Source organism: Ostrea edulis, chromosome 6, assembly GCF_947568905.1.
Source record: "Ostrea edulis chromosome 6, xbOstEdul1.1, whole genome shotgun sequence".
Lineage (NCBI taxonomy): Eukaryota > Metazoa > Mollusca > Bivalvia > Ostreida > Ostreidae > Ostrea > Ostrea edulis.
Window position 1 is genome coordinate 82,469,295 of NC_079169.1, and position 13,465 is coordinate 82,482,759.

The 13,465-nt window shown below is 33.4% G+C and overlaps 3 protein-coding genes across 3 annotated transcripts in view; 1 reads left to right on the plus strand and 2 right to left on the minus strand.

Annotated features, from left to right (window-relative positions):
- Window positions 1-13,465, plus strand: part of LOC125648075 (nucleoprotein TPR-like) — a 163,491-nt gene that overhangs the window by 53,729 nt on the left and 96,297 nt on the right. The gene's annotated exons all lie outside the window — the stretch shown is intronic.
- LOC125648082 (uncharacterized) lies at window positions 2,185-7,447 on the minus strand. Its single transcript, XM_048874996.2, has 2 exons — window positions 7,320-7,447; window positions 2,185-3,932 (listed from the first exon to the last, which is right to left on the minus strand). The coding sequence occupies exon 2, from the start codon at window positions 3,846-3,848 to the stop codon at window positions 2,622-2,624; it is 1,227 nt and encodes a 408-aa protein (XP_048730953.2). The 5' UTR covers window positions 3,849-3,932; window positions 7,320-7,447; the 3' UTR covers window positions 2,185-2,621.
- On the minus strand, window positions 8,891-12,957 carry LOC125648086 (uncharacterized). The gene is made up of 3 exons (XM_048875005.2): window positions 12,775-12,957; window positions 11,867-12,002; window positions 8,891-9,964 (listed from the first exon to the last, which is right to left on the minus strand). The coding sequence occupies exons 2-3, from the start codon at window positions 11,999-12,001 to the stop codon at window positions 9,083-9,085; spliced, it is 1,017 nt and encodes a 338-aa protein (XP_048730962.1). The 5' UTR covers window position 12,002; window positions 12,775-12,957; the 3' UTR covers window positions 8,891-9,082.

Genomic DNA, 13,465 nt, shown 5'->3' on the forward strand with positions numbered 1-13,465 from the left:
ACAATCAAACTTTGAAGGGGAGACATCTGGGGTTTTTTTGTAAAAAACAATACCCACTAGTTTTAACATATTCTTTACTGAAAAAGACAGCTTATCCCTGAATGCAGTTTGTATAAATTCATTGGATACTATTATAAACTGAATGAGGAATCAAATACAGGGTAAAACCCTGTTTAACTCTACCAGTCTTTGGTAATGTACAAAAATGAATGTTGTAATCGGTGATCATATTAAATCAATTCATCAGCAGAAAAGCTATTAAAAGACAAATTCCAGAAGGCATCTTGCATTCAAATAAATCCAGACTGATTTGCAAAATTAGTCAAGATTATCTTATACAAATGTATCTCTGTCAAATTTTTATGCCCCCGAGATCAAAGATCGGGGGGCATATTGTTTCTGTCCTGTCTGTCATTCTGTCATTTTGTAATTCTGTCATTCTGTCTGAAACTTTAACCTTGCTAATAACTTTTGAACAGTAAGTGATAGAGCTTTGATATTTCACATGAGTATTCCTTGTGACAAGACCTTTCCATGGGTACCAACATTTTTGACCCCTTGACCTTGGAGTTTGACCTACTTTTTGAAAACTTTAACCTTGCTAATAACTTTTGAACAGTAAGAGCTAGAGCTTTGATATTTCACATGAGTATTCCTTGTGACAAGACCTTTCCATGGGTACCAACATTTTTGACCCCATGACCTTGGAGTTTGACGTACTTTTTGAAAACTTTAACCTTGCTAATAACTTTTGAACAGTAAGTGATAGAGCTTTGATATTTCACTTGAGTATTCCTTGTGACAAGACCTTTCCGTGGGTACCAACATTTTTTACCCTTGACCTTGGAATTTGATCTACTTTTTGAAAACTTTAACCTTGCTAATACTTTTTGAACAGTAAGTGATAGAGCTTTGATATTTCACATGAGTATTCCTTGTCACAAGATCTTTCCGTTGGTATTGAACCTTTTGACCTTGACATTTGACCTACTTTAACTTTTTTTTTTTTACATTGGTCATAACTTCTAAATGGTAAATATTAGAGCTTTCATATTGTACATGAACATTTCTTTTGACAAGATCTTTTTACTGGTACCAAGATATTTGCCCTTGTGACCTTGGCCATCTTCGGAATTGGCCATTATCGGGGGTGGGGGGGGGGGGGGCATTTGTGTTTCACAAACACATCTTGTTAATATTTGGATACTTCGATCCCTGTACAAAGTGACAATGTACATGCAGCTATGCATTTGGAACAAAATAAAAGTTACTCCATTTTTAGCTCACCTTAGTAAAGGCTCATGTGAGCTTTAAGTCAAAATGTATCCCCCATCTGGTGTAGATTGTTTAAATGTCATTAACTCCAGAACCACTAGGCCAATTTCAGCATACTTGTCAAAATTAAAGCAGTTTTGCAGGACAACACATCCTTCCAAGTGGAGATTAATAAAAGGTATGAATTGAAAATATAATGGGGTGTTTAAAAAATCCTCCATGATGGGGGTCACAATAAGGATGGAATAAAGATCTAAAGGAAAATGTTTCAAAAATTTACAACTCATCAAATCAATATGCAAGTCTAATTGTGATGAATTTTCTACACATTAGTATAATCTTTGTTGTTGAGTTTATTAATGAAGGTGAAGTGCTAGAATTTCATAGAAATTGTGATTCTGTACAAAACAAACATGCTTATACACCTTCACAGACCACTTTGATATAACCTATGATCCTAACTATTCTAGTGATATTCCACATACAGTCGAACCTTGTTAATCCAGACAACTTTGATATAACCTATGATCCTAAATATTCTAATGATATTCCACATACAGTCGAACCTTGTTGATCGAGATCCTGGTTCTCCCAGATTGTACAAGTTGAATGTCCAGGTGAATAAATCTCACATTTGTCAAGATAAGTAATGAATGCCCTAGATGCATCCTCCAAAAAAGTAGTAAAATCCCATCTTTAAATTTCACTATCTTATGATGCATGACCCTTTATGGATAACTTGAAATGAATGGATGTTCACAGTATGATACAATATATATTCTGGATGAGTGAACCAGCCCAACAGTGACAGTTTAACTGCTCGTATTTAACTGCTGAAATTAAATAATTGATATCCTTCAACCGACTGCAGCGGACCCCTCTGCTATAAACTAAGACAACACATGTAAGTTTTTTTTAATAAACCTTGATTTATTTGACATACATTCACATAGAATAGGCAATGGAAAATAATACATGCTATCTGAATTAAATGCATCATATAGGAGAGTTGTCATAGTACTCTGTTACTGATGAATGTAGTATCCATCTGATAGGAGAGTTGTCATAGTACTCTGTTACTGATGAATGTAGTATCCATCTGAATGATTGTCATTTATCTATATTGTTATAACTGTAATGATTACTAATATATTGTTTTAAAAATGTACAAGCCCCTCCCCTAAAGGCCCTTAATTGGTGAAATAAACAGATCTGTAGTTACTGAATAATTCATGATCAAAATAAATTCATTTAAAGTCCGACACATAGTCTCTCCAGGGTTGGTAAATCTAAAGATTTTATTTTGAAGAAAACATTTCCATATCAAATCAATGTTAGTTTGGGCATTATCTGGAGTATGTACTATTCGCAAATGACATTAAAGTACTCTCTCTGGACCATTCTCCAGGCAAGATGTCCTCAGACTCATTAGCGAAACTAAGAAATGAGCTGGATGAGGAAATGTTGGTATTGCTTCTCGGGTTTTCATACTCTGTAATTCGATGAGTAGATTTTTCAGAGTTATTCATTCTTGACTGACCCATTTTGGAACTTTTGCCAGATAATATGCTGGATGTGGAGATATTTGAGTTGCCGCGAGCAGAGCTTACTAAACCCATTCTGGAAGGAAGAGGTGTGGGAGAGCTTACTGGATGTTGTGATGTGTTGTGAATTTCACTGTCACTCTTGATAGGTTTTCTTTGTCCGTGGTGTTTGCCAGAAGATTCTGCGGATCGACATCTGTTGAGAGATTTCAGATGAGATGATTTTTTATGATGATTGGATTTTTCTTCATATTCACGATGACTTGCTGAGTTTGTACCCAAAATATGATTCTGTATTTCCATTCTGCATTCCTGGCAGATGGCTTTGGGAAGTTTAGCTCTATGATCCAAATGTACTTGAAGTTCATTTACTCTCTTGAACATGTCTTTCTTCTCGGTCGTAAGCTTCTCAATGTTTTCGCGCAGTCTTTGATTCTCAATTTCTTTTGTATCAATTTGATTTTTAAATCGAACTTGTTCTTTCTGATAGAAGTCAGAATTTTCTACTATTCGCTTATTTAGGTCCGTAATTGTTTCTGAAAGGTCTGCATTTTTGCTAAGTAGTTCCCCCATCTTTGATTTGTTGTCATCGTAGCTATGTAGGAGTTTTCTGAAATTTTCTACAAAACTGAGCTTTTCACCTGTTGCACAGCCTAACTTCTGTTCAGTTTCACTAAGTAAATCTTCTAGCTTTTTCAAACCCAGTTCTGTATCCTTGATCTTATTTTCAGTCATGCTTAACTTTCCGAGCAGTAACTGATTCAATTTTTGACTTGGGGACGTTTGGATCTGTTTTTTGTTGGGTCGCCGTCTGACCATGGAGAAACTTGTACTTTGCCTATCAAATTTCTCTAACTGTCCATGTGAAGTAGCAGTATGGTTCACATGGTCATTGTCTGTCAGCTTTGATTTTATGTATTGATCCCTCTCTGGAAGCTTAGATCTCATTTGAGGTTTGTTTTCACGTCTTGGAGAGAAAGTCAGTGATCGTCCTTCTGCCTTTCGTTTGCCTGTTTTATTGTCATTCATTTCTGAAATCGCTTCTCCACTTGACAATCTGTAGATAGCACGGGAAACTTATTGGTAGATATCTTGAAAACTTATGGTATATATCTGATAAGGAAGGAAAAAAACAATCATAAGTGTTGAAAATTAAAAAGAAATACATGTACTAATAAGGAGTTAAGGATGAAAAGTGGAGGATATGTGTACGATAATATTGAAATGAACATTTTCTAGAATTTATCATATTTAGTTTTTGAAATTGCAGTTTTACTTGAAAGCAATCGGGGAAAAGAGTAAACCACAACGAGATTAAAATTAAAATACCTATTACCCTGTAAGTGCCCCTTCTGTACTTTTCAATTTGATGAGCATAATCACCTCCAACCCCTTCCCTTCTGATGGTCTTACTTTGTAAGGCCATGCATGTTTTTAATATTAGTTGTACAGATCATCCAACTACATTTTTTTCTAGTTTGCAAAAAAAAAAAAAATAGAATATCAACCTATACCCCATTTTTCATTGCCACCATTATCACTGATTGAATCTTTGCTAATATGATAAAGGCCTTTCAAATTACTGCATTTTGCCAAATATGATACACACTTTTTTCAAGAATTTTTTGGTGTGAGAAAAGAGTGTATAATATACCACAATAGGTTTTTGACCCATTATTCCTTTTAGGTGAAACTCATGATACTGTACGTTTTTTCATGTTTACCAAATTGATCTCGGGAAAATTACTACAGAAACGTAAAATTGTAGAAAATAATGATGCTTAAAATATGTAGATAATTAAATTATTATGAAACAGCCAATTAGAATTCATTGGATCTTTATGTTCATGATTGTGCAATAGTAAGATGGTGATCAGCACGTTTTATGAAGCCATTGTTGTGTACAGGTGCTTTGTCACTTGATTTTGTCAGACACCCCCTCAGGGTAATTTCTGCATGCTGCAAGATTTCCATGGATCTGGGATTATGTGACTATACTTAATTTACTTTCAACTTTTCTTTTGCAGTAAACAACTGACATATTTTACCTACGGTACCTAAATGCATAAAATTTTTGGAGGATTATGTTTAAATTCGCTTTGTATTTACAGACAGAGCACCAATTATTTATGGCACCAATTAAATTATTGGCTCTGCTTATTATCCTTTTTATAATTACTGAGGGGGGTCAATATATCACACCTTTGTACATCATTATTCTCAGCCTTGGTGGTGTGTTGATTACAGCACATTGAATGCTTGTTCAATATTTTGATTTTATTTTTATAATTAATGTCAGCTATTTAATTGATTTGAAGTTTAAACAAAGAAAATATTGAGTCTTTTTAAAAGACTTTGAGGTAATTCCACTCCTCTAGAATTATAGGTTAAATCTTAATTTGATTGTTGATTCTCCAAATAATACATCTTAGTAACAAATAAAAATGTTAAAATTAGTATGTTGCAGTATTAATAAAAATCTTAACAATTAGCACACCTGTTATCAATGTCAAAAAATTGCAATTTTCCATAAACAGCATTATCAAAATTTCACAAAAACTGGTTAAAACGATATGATAGTATTTATAACAATTTCATGAGACTGTTTCTTTAAAAAAATATACTAAATGTTTGTGAAAAATAAAGGAAATCTATTGCATAATGAACTTGATAAAAGATTCAATGAAAATGGGAGTTATTGCCCTTGGATTCAATATTTTCAAACATATAATTGATTATTCATATATAACTTTTGAAATATTTTATGGTTAACAAGATTTTCTACAATAACTATTGAAAAAGACCCCAACAAAATTTATGTTCCTGTCTTGCATAAATCTTGATAAATCACTGACTTTGCGAAATCTTATGACGTACATCACAGGAGAGTGCAGATATAGAACGACATTAATGCTACACAATCTTGTTCTTTGCTGAAATTAACATTATTCAGGGAAGATTACCCCTATGTATAAAGACAAGATTGCTATTTTCTCAAAACTTTTGCTGGGCTGTATGCAAATTCTTGTGCTTTGTTAAGAAGTTAATATTATTTCCACAACAATTTCTAGTGAAATTATTACTGTGAAGAATAAAGTCAAGAATACCCCTTTGTCAGAATTTTTGCTGCATATTATACTCAAGAACTGCAATTTTTCTTCAATTTGCAGGCCCAAAAAAGGGGGATGTGCATTAAAACCAATGCATATTACATTAGGCACAATGTGATAATAGTACCTTTAACCTATTTGTCAGTAAGTAGGGCCACGCCATATGACAGGTGACCTATAATAATCGCACTGTCTGTCCACCCAACAGCACTTTCTGTGGTGAGCGATATCTTGTGTGTTTCCTTGAGAAGATTTTCATATAGCTTATACTTAATACTTGGATTAGGCAGGGGAAGACCCATTTTGATTTTCAAATTTATCAATTTTCTTTTTAATAAGATAATCATACTTTCAGTGGCACACAGTAACTTGAGATTACTTGAGAAGTTTCCTATAGTAATCACTCTCTTCGTCCATCAACACTTTCTGCCTCCAATTTTTTTATGGCCACTTAGGGTGGTCTCATTTATAAATATACATGTAAACGTAAATATTCATCAAATATGATAATCATTGCTTCAGGCATGAAAACTGTCCTTTTGTTTGAATATGTGTACATTGCTGTTTTTGATCACAAATTTAAATATTATCAAGAAAAAAATAATTGTCTTTTTTCCCCTAACCAATAATAGTGGTAAGAGTTTTTCAGTACATCAAAATCATTACAAAGTGAATGTTAGAGAACATTTTAAACTTTTAAGAATTATGTCACAAAAAGTTGTCACTTAATTGACATATCAATCGATATATAAAAGACTTTTAAACAGTTTTAAATCCTTAACATTTAGTAGTAGCTGTGGTACAAGTAAGGCTTTCATAGCTTTTGTATTGATACTGGTCTGCAGTATTACTGTAAGGTATTCATTGTATAACATATTTCATATCTGATAAATAGATGGTGTGATTTTTGTAACCATGCTATTGTTTTGAAGGGTGTATCAAATAACAATAATCTACCATAGGAAACAATAATTTGATTACAGCTTGATTTAATATTTCACCTAGAATTTTACATTGAAATCTGCTTAGGAAGAGCATGTTTGAAATATATGTTTAAAAAGAAATTGTATTTTGATAGAAATTTCTTGGTAAGAAGTTAAATAATCTTTCTCTTTATAAAAGTATGAAATAGAATTATTCATTACTGCAGGTATTAAATTTTTCTTTAAGTTTTATAAAGGGTGGATAATATTGTCAACAAGTTTTAAGTGTGAAAAGATAAGCTTCAAATCATTTACCAGTCATGAGAATTTGATGTATTTTTTTTTCATCATTATCTAACAATAAACATTTATCTAGATTTAATAATTCAGAATTGTTCAATCTCCTTTCATCATATATTGAATACGTTAAAACTGATAACCAGGTGATGTATAAGGATCTTACTTACCTATCGACAAATCGAAGAAGAAAATACTCCTGTTACTTTGCTGTGCATGATATATCTACAAACTTTTAACAGCATTTCACGAGCTCTTATCTCGATCCTTTAAAAATTACTATTATATATTGTCGGCTGGATTTTCCAGAGAGCTTCTTTAACAGCTTCAATATGTTTTGAATTGTAACATTGTATAGATAAGAAGACCTTTAATTAGCGGTGTTATCTGTATTCATTATACTTTAATTGTTTATGATCAATAAGTTGTCAGTGGTTTAAAGTTTCAGGCTTCTGAATGAATATGTAGGTAACTGATGTAGAAAAATATTTAGAGCAGAAACTTTGTATTGTGGTCAAGGACTTGTACTTACATATGTACCTTGAATTATTTTCTCTGTAATTGGCTTGTACATCAGTCACATACTATCCTCAACCATATCCCAGTGAAACGGTTACAGCCACATGTATAATTTTTTGGTCACAAGAGTGACTGAATTAGAATGTTGTGAGCTTTACAGGCTCATCATAATGCTTTACATACATGGGTCATACAATGGTACAATTTGTCCGCTCATATATCTCTGTCAGCACCTTGTGGGTCAGATAAAAACAATACTTAAAAGGTTAGGATCATTAAACTTGGTACATCAGTCATGTTTTCATTATGATAAAAGGATGGAGGCTATTGTTTTTGAAGGTCACGGTCAAACTTGCATGGTTATAAGACTAGGATCATCAAACTTGGTTCACATGTTCCCAATCAGAGGAAGAAGCATATTGAAAGGACCCCAAAGAAATTTTTTTTAGTATTCTAATGTTATAAATTAATGGAAAAATGAATTTTGTTTTTGAAAATACATAAGGGCATATGAATTGTGATACTTTATGCCAGCTAGTATATTTATTTTTAGAGAGGATAGTGGTTTCTGGGCCATAAGAGTGGATTCTTCTCATATCTAATGCACATATTCCAGGGATCTTTCCAGCTTTTAAATGTTACTACCCATTTCATATTTTAAAGGGAAAATTTGAAAATCCAGTCTTGAGCTTTCAGAGGAAGGGGGTGGGGTGGGGTGGGGCATATAATCTTCAGATTATAATGTTTTAAAACAGATATATATATATATATAAATTGATTGATTGATTACTATCTATATACATGTAGTAAGACTTTCATAATTATAGAAAATGACTTGGAATATATAAAAATGATTTTTTGTTAAAATTCTCATACAATTTTGTGTAGTTTCTACAATTGAAGGAAAAATTTTACCTGTGAAAGGGGAAATATTCATTTGTTGTAAAAGGGGAAAAGGTGCCCTGTACCGATAGTAAATAAAACTTCAATAAATCCCTCTATTAAGATGTGATATTTTGTATGTACCACCTACAAAATTTGTATATAAATTTTTTTTAACATCTGAAAGTGGGGGTCATGGTTCTTTTTATCTGTCAAGGTTAGTCCAAGGTCACAATCTATTCAAACTGCGAATTCCATCAGTGCAGACATTGTGTTGCAACTGCTAATTGCATCAGTGCAGACATTGTGTTGCAACATCTCACATGAATGATTAAGACTATAGAAGTTTGTCTCAATTAGATTTACTAGTATTATACAGGTTTTTTTTTTAATTTAATGATTCTGAATATGATCTGAGATATATAAATGATATGCAGATGTTTTGAAGCATCATAAATATATGATTATATATACAATATGTCTCTTCAGATGATATTTCATTCCAAGTGTCATACACATTGCACAATATAGGTTAATAATCTAAAGATGTTTGTCGCAACATCACATAGTTACTGCCCTGATCACTGAATTGCAAATTCTCCACGTTGTTTATCTGCAGTTGGATAGACCGTGCTGTAAAACCCAGTGCTGATGGTGGTCCATCAGTGGAATTTAAATAATCCAGTCTGGTGCTTAGTGGAACAACTCGGGGATAATTTCTCTCATCAGGAGGGTCGTGATCTGGGCTCCCCAAGGTCTCCATTGCTTCAGGGTTGAAAGAGGAGTGGGGAGTTTCTTCAGAACTGGGTTCAACAAGATTGAGATGCATTAGTCTCTCCTTGACCTTTTCATCCACGAGGTCCCGGATTATTGTATCCTCGTTCTTGTTAATCATTTTAATCTCCTCAGTTAAGAAAGCAATCTTGTCATTCAAGTCATCAACAGTCTTTTGAAAATCATTTTCCATTTTTTGAAAGTTTTCTGTTAGGTTGGTCTTTTCTTTCTCAAATCCCATTTTGAAAATAGTGCATGATTTGTGAAGTGGAAGTTTTTTGCTGTTCACATAATTTCTTGTACATTCAAGTTCTTTCACCATTAATTCCATGTTAAGAGTTTCCTGGTTAAACGAAGAATCTTCACCAAGCACTAAATATGAAAGCTTTTCACAGGATTGTTGCAGTGCTTCGATTCTGTGGTCTAAATGTTTTATTTTTGCTCGGAGGTCCACCTGGCAGTGTGGGTCAGCTTTCTGTTTTGAGTTCAATTCCTTCAGGACATTGTTCATCTTTTTCACATAATGTTCATTTACTGTTTTCTCCAGCAGTAAGGTGTCTGTAAAAGCTTGATACCCACCTTTTTTCTTCTTCAATATTTCAACCAATTTGGGATTTCTGTCGCAACTGTCTTGCAAGCGCTGTAAAATGAAAAAAAAAAAATCACTTGTTATGGAAGCAGAAGTTAAGATAAGGATGGGGGTATTGTTTATAGTCTGTCCTTTTGTCTATATTTTTTACTTTAACCTTGGTCATAACTTTTGAGCTAGATCTATACAAGACTTCATACATGGGGAAAATTAAAGGTCATGGTTCAAGGTCAAATTTGCCAATTTAAACAGGGGCATCATGTTTCTGTTTTTTTGCATGAAAGTTCAAGTAAGCTTTTCATATCAGCTTTTGTCGGTTGTCTGTCCATCCATCTGTCTGTAAACTGTTCATGTTTTCATCTTTTTCTCTAAAACCATTAGGTCAATTTCAATCCAACTTGCAACAAATCGTTTTTGAATGAAGGGGATTCATGTTTGTTCAAATGAAGGGTCATGCCTTCTTCAGAGGGGATGTAATCATGAAAAGGCAAAAATTGGGCAGGGTCATCTCAAGAACCACTGGACCATAAAAGTTAAAATTTACATGGCAGCTTCCAGACACAGTGCAGATTTAAGTTTGTTAAGATCATGGCTCATGGGGATAGGGTGGGGCCACAATAGCGGATCAAAGTTTTACATTCAGATATATTGGGGAAATTTTTTTTACAATCTTCTCGAGAATCACTGGGCCAGAAAAGTTGAAATTTACATGAAAGTTTCCTGACATTCACATAGAGTTTTAATTACGTAATATATATATATATATATATATACGAAGTATGAATAATATCCTTTGTCGGCAATCTTAACTTGCTTAATAGCATTGTGATACACACACCATTTATGTAACATTTGTTTGAGGAAGGGTGCCGATGTTAACACCTATTTACAAACAAATCATTATTCAGTGATCTGTGTAAGCTTGGATCATTAAATTTTTTTACGCAAGCCATTATACTGTTTAAAGTGTGTATTTTGTATTCCGTTTGTCAATAAAAATTTGTAAAGAAATTAAACGTACTGGTAGAAATCAGTCTCATGTCCTCACCCTGCTTGATGTTCATAGGGCACCTGGAGAAAGGCGGGGATACTGACATAGTGTAGGAAATAGGAGATAAATGGGAGGCAGTTTTGGATGTGCAATTCTGGGAACCTCCTGCTAATCTGGAAGATTCACTTGTACATTAAGAATAGCTTTATTACTTTTTATACACCCGTCGAAGACGGGACGCATTATTGTATGGCTTCGTCCATCTGTCCGAACCGTAAGCTCCAGGATTTTACAACTGGGTACATTCAATCATCATGATGAGAGGAAGATGCCTATTGTTTTTCAAGATCAGATGTCAAAGGTCAAGGGCGTAGTATCACTTAGTAGGAAAACTTTGTAGGCAGGATACAAAATGAACTGTAAGCTCCAGGATATTGCAAGTGGGTACATTTGATCAACATGATGAGAGGAAGATGTCTATCATTTTTCAAGGTCAAAGGTCAAGGTCACAGTATCACTTCGTAGGAAAACCTTCTAGGCAGTATACAAACTGAACTGTTGGGGCTAGGACCGTCAAACTTTGTACACATACACTTTATGCCAAGTGGAGGATGCCTATTGTTACTTAAGGTCAAGGTCGTAGTAGCAGAATGCAGACCGATTCGTTGGGGCAAGGACCATCAAACTAGGTACACATACATCTTATGCCAACTGAAAAAATTACATGGAGAGTACATGATTTGTCTTGTTTTTACGATGCAAAGAAAGTATGTCACACCCAGATGATTGCTTATACTACTTGAAGCCAAGTTCTGCAAGTTGTGGTGTAAGAAAAACACCCTATATTAGCTTTTCACTGGCCTATTATGTACCGTTGGCAGTACTCTTGTTGAAGTGATAATAATGCACAAAAAAACCTATTAAGTTTCTTTTTTAACGTCATGATACAATTATAGATTTACTGTGAGATAATCTCTGTCGTGCCGAGTCAACATCCCTCGAGATTCAAGTCGCTGTAGAACACTTGATGACACTAACAGAGAGATCTTGATGTCCTTTGCACAGCGATTTAGAGTCCGTATCTCATTAGCTTCCATTCTGCAGAGAGATACAAGTAAAACTCTGTAAAAGGACAGTAAAATTTGTCTACTTCAGTTTAATATGTTGCACAGATTTCAATGTTCAATTCAGAGTTTGAATTTTTTTTTAAAATTTTTTTTTTGGTAAAAGTATTTATCGCTTGTTATCAAATATGAAGATTTTATTGGATAGCAACTAGAAATTCACATTAGACAAGTTTCAATATATCTAACTAGAAAACAATAAAGCATTTTGAAGATGAAAAAAACATTAGGTAAAGAAAACGTCAACAACAAATCAACACATATACAGAATACTGATTGAAATATACTAATTATAGACCATGCTTGTACTGTAGATTCAATTGATAGTTGTCTAGTGTAGGCTAATTCATGTAAAGAATAGAATTTTAAAAAATTCACAGAATTCAGAATTTTTTCATTAGCTTTTGTTCATGATGTCTGTAAAACTGTACGTAACATATCTCAGCCCATAACTTGTACAGGGTATTTGGTAAGACAGTCAGCATAATGATATGATAGTATTGTGTTTTTTATAAATGTATAATACTAAAATTTTATCACCTCAGTTTTGACACATGGAACAGTAGCCTTCAGCTTGTGCATGATGTGTTAACACTCAAGACTATTTCAGCATATACATGCATGACATGCAAACCCAACACTGTCATATAAATACCCCCATAAGGTTCACTTGCAACATGGGTATTTATTCAAAGTATTTTAATCATGGCCATAATGTAGAATTTCATACATTTATTCACACTTACCTGTGCTTGTCTGTGATGAGACACTTTTCCTGCACACTTGTAATTTCAATGTTATTGTTAGTTGATATATTTATAGCTCAATGTACATTAGATGAGCTGGAAGCTATTCCAAACCGCTACATTGAATGAACGTACCATAAATCTACTGGTAATCTTTATCTCAATATCAAATATTTCGTTGGCTTTAAATCATTTCAGACAATGATTTTGTAATGCTATTAGTCAATATGTATATTTATAAACTTGGCACATTATTTATACTGTCATCTGTAAAAGGAGTAGATGATCCCTATTGATTGGTCAAGGGTCAATCCACCCTGGATTTTCATTAAATTTAGTGGAAAAAAAATTTGAAAGTAGATTTCATTGTAGTAAACTTGTGCAATTACAAAGATGTAGATTATTGTTATTTGTTGGGGTTTTATTTCATCAAGTTTAAATTTATCTTTCCATGTTTATTTTATGGTGATTTTAAAATTGCTGCAAAACTATTCTGCCATTTTCTGTGACATGTGTATTCTAACTAGCGATCTACTATTCTAACTAATCCCGTCATAGAATGTCTTTCATACACTTTGGGGCCACTTCTTGTATGATTATGTCGTGTTTCTTGGACAATTTGTGGATGGAACTATCTTTGCTTTGTGAATTACTACATTATATGGATGGAGCAGTTTGAAAATAGTACATT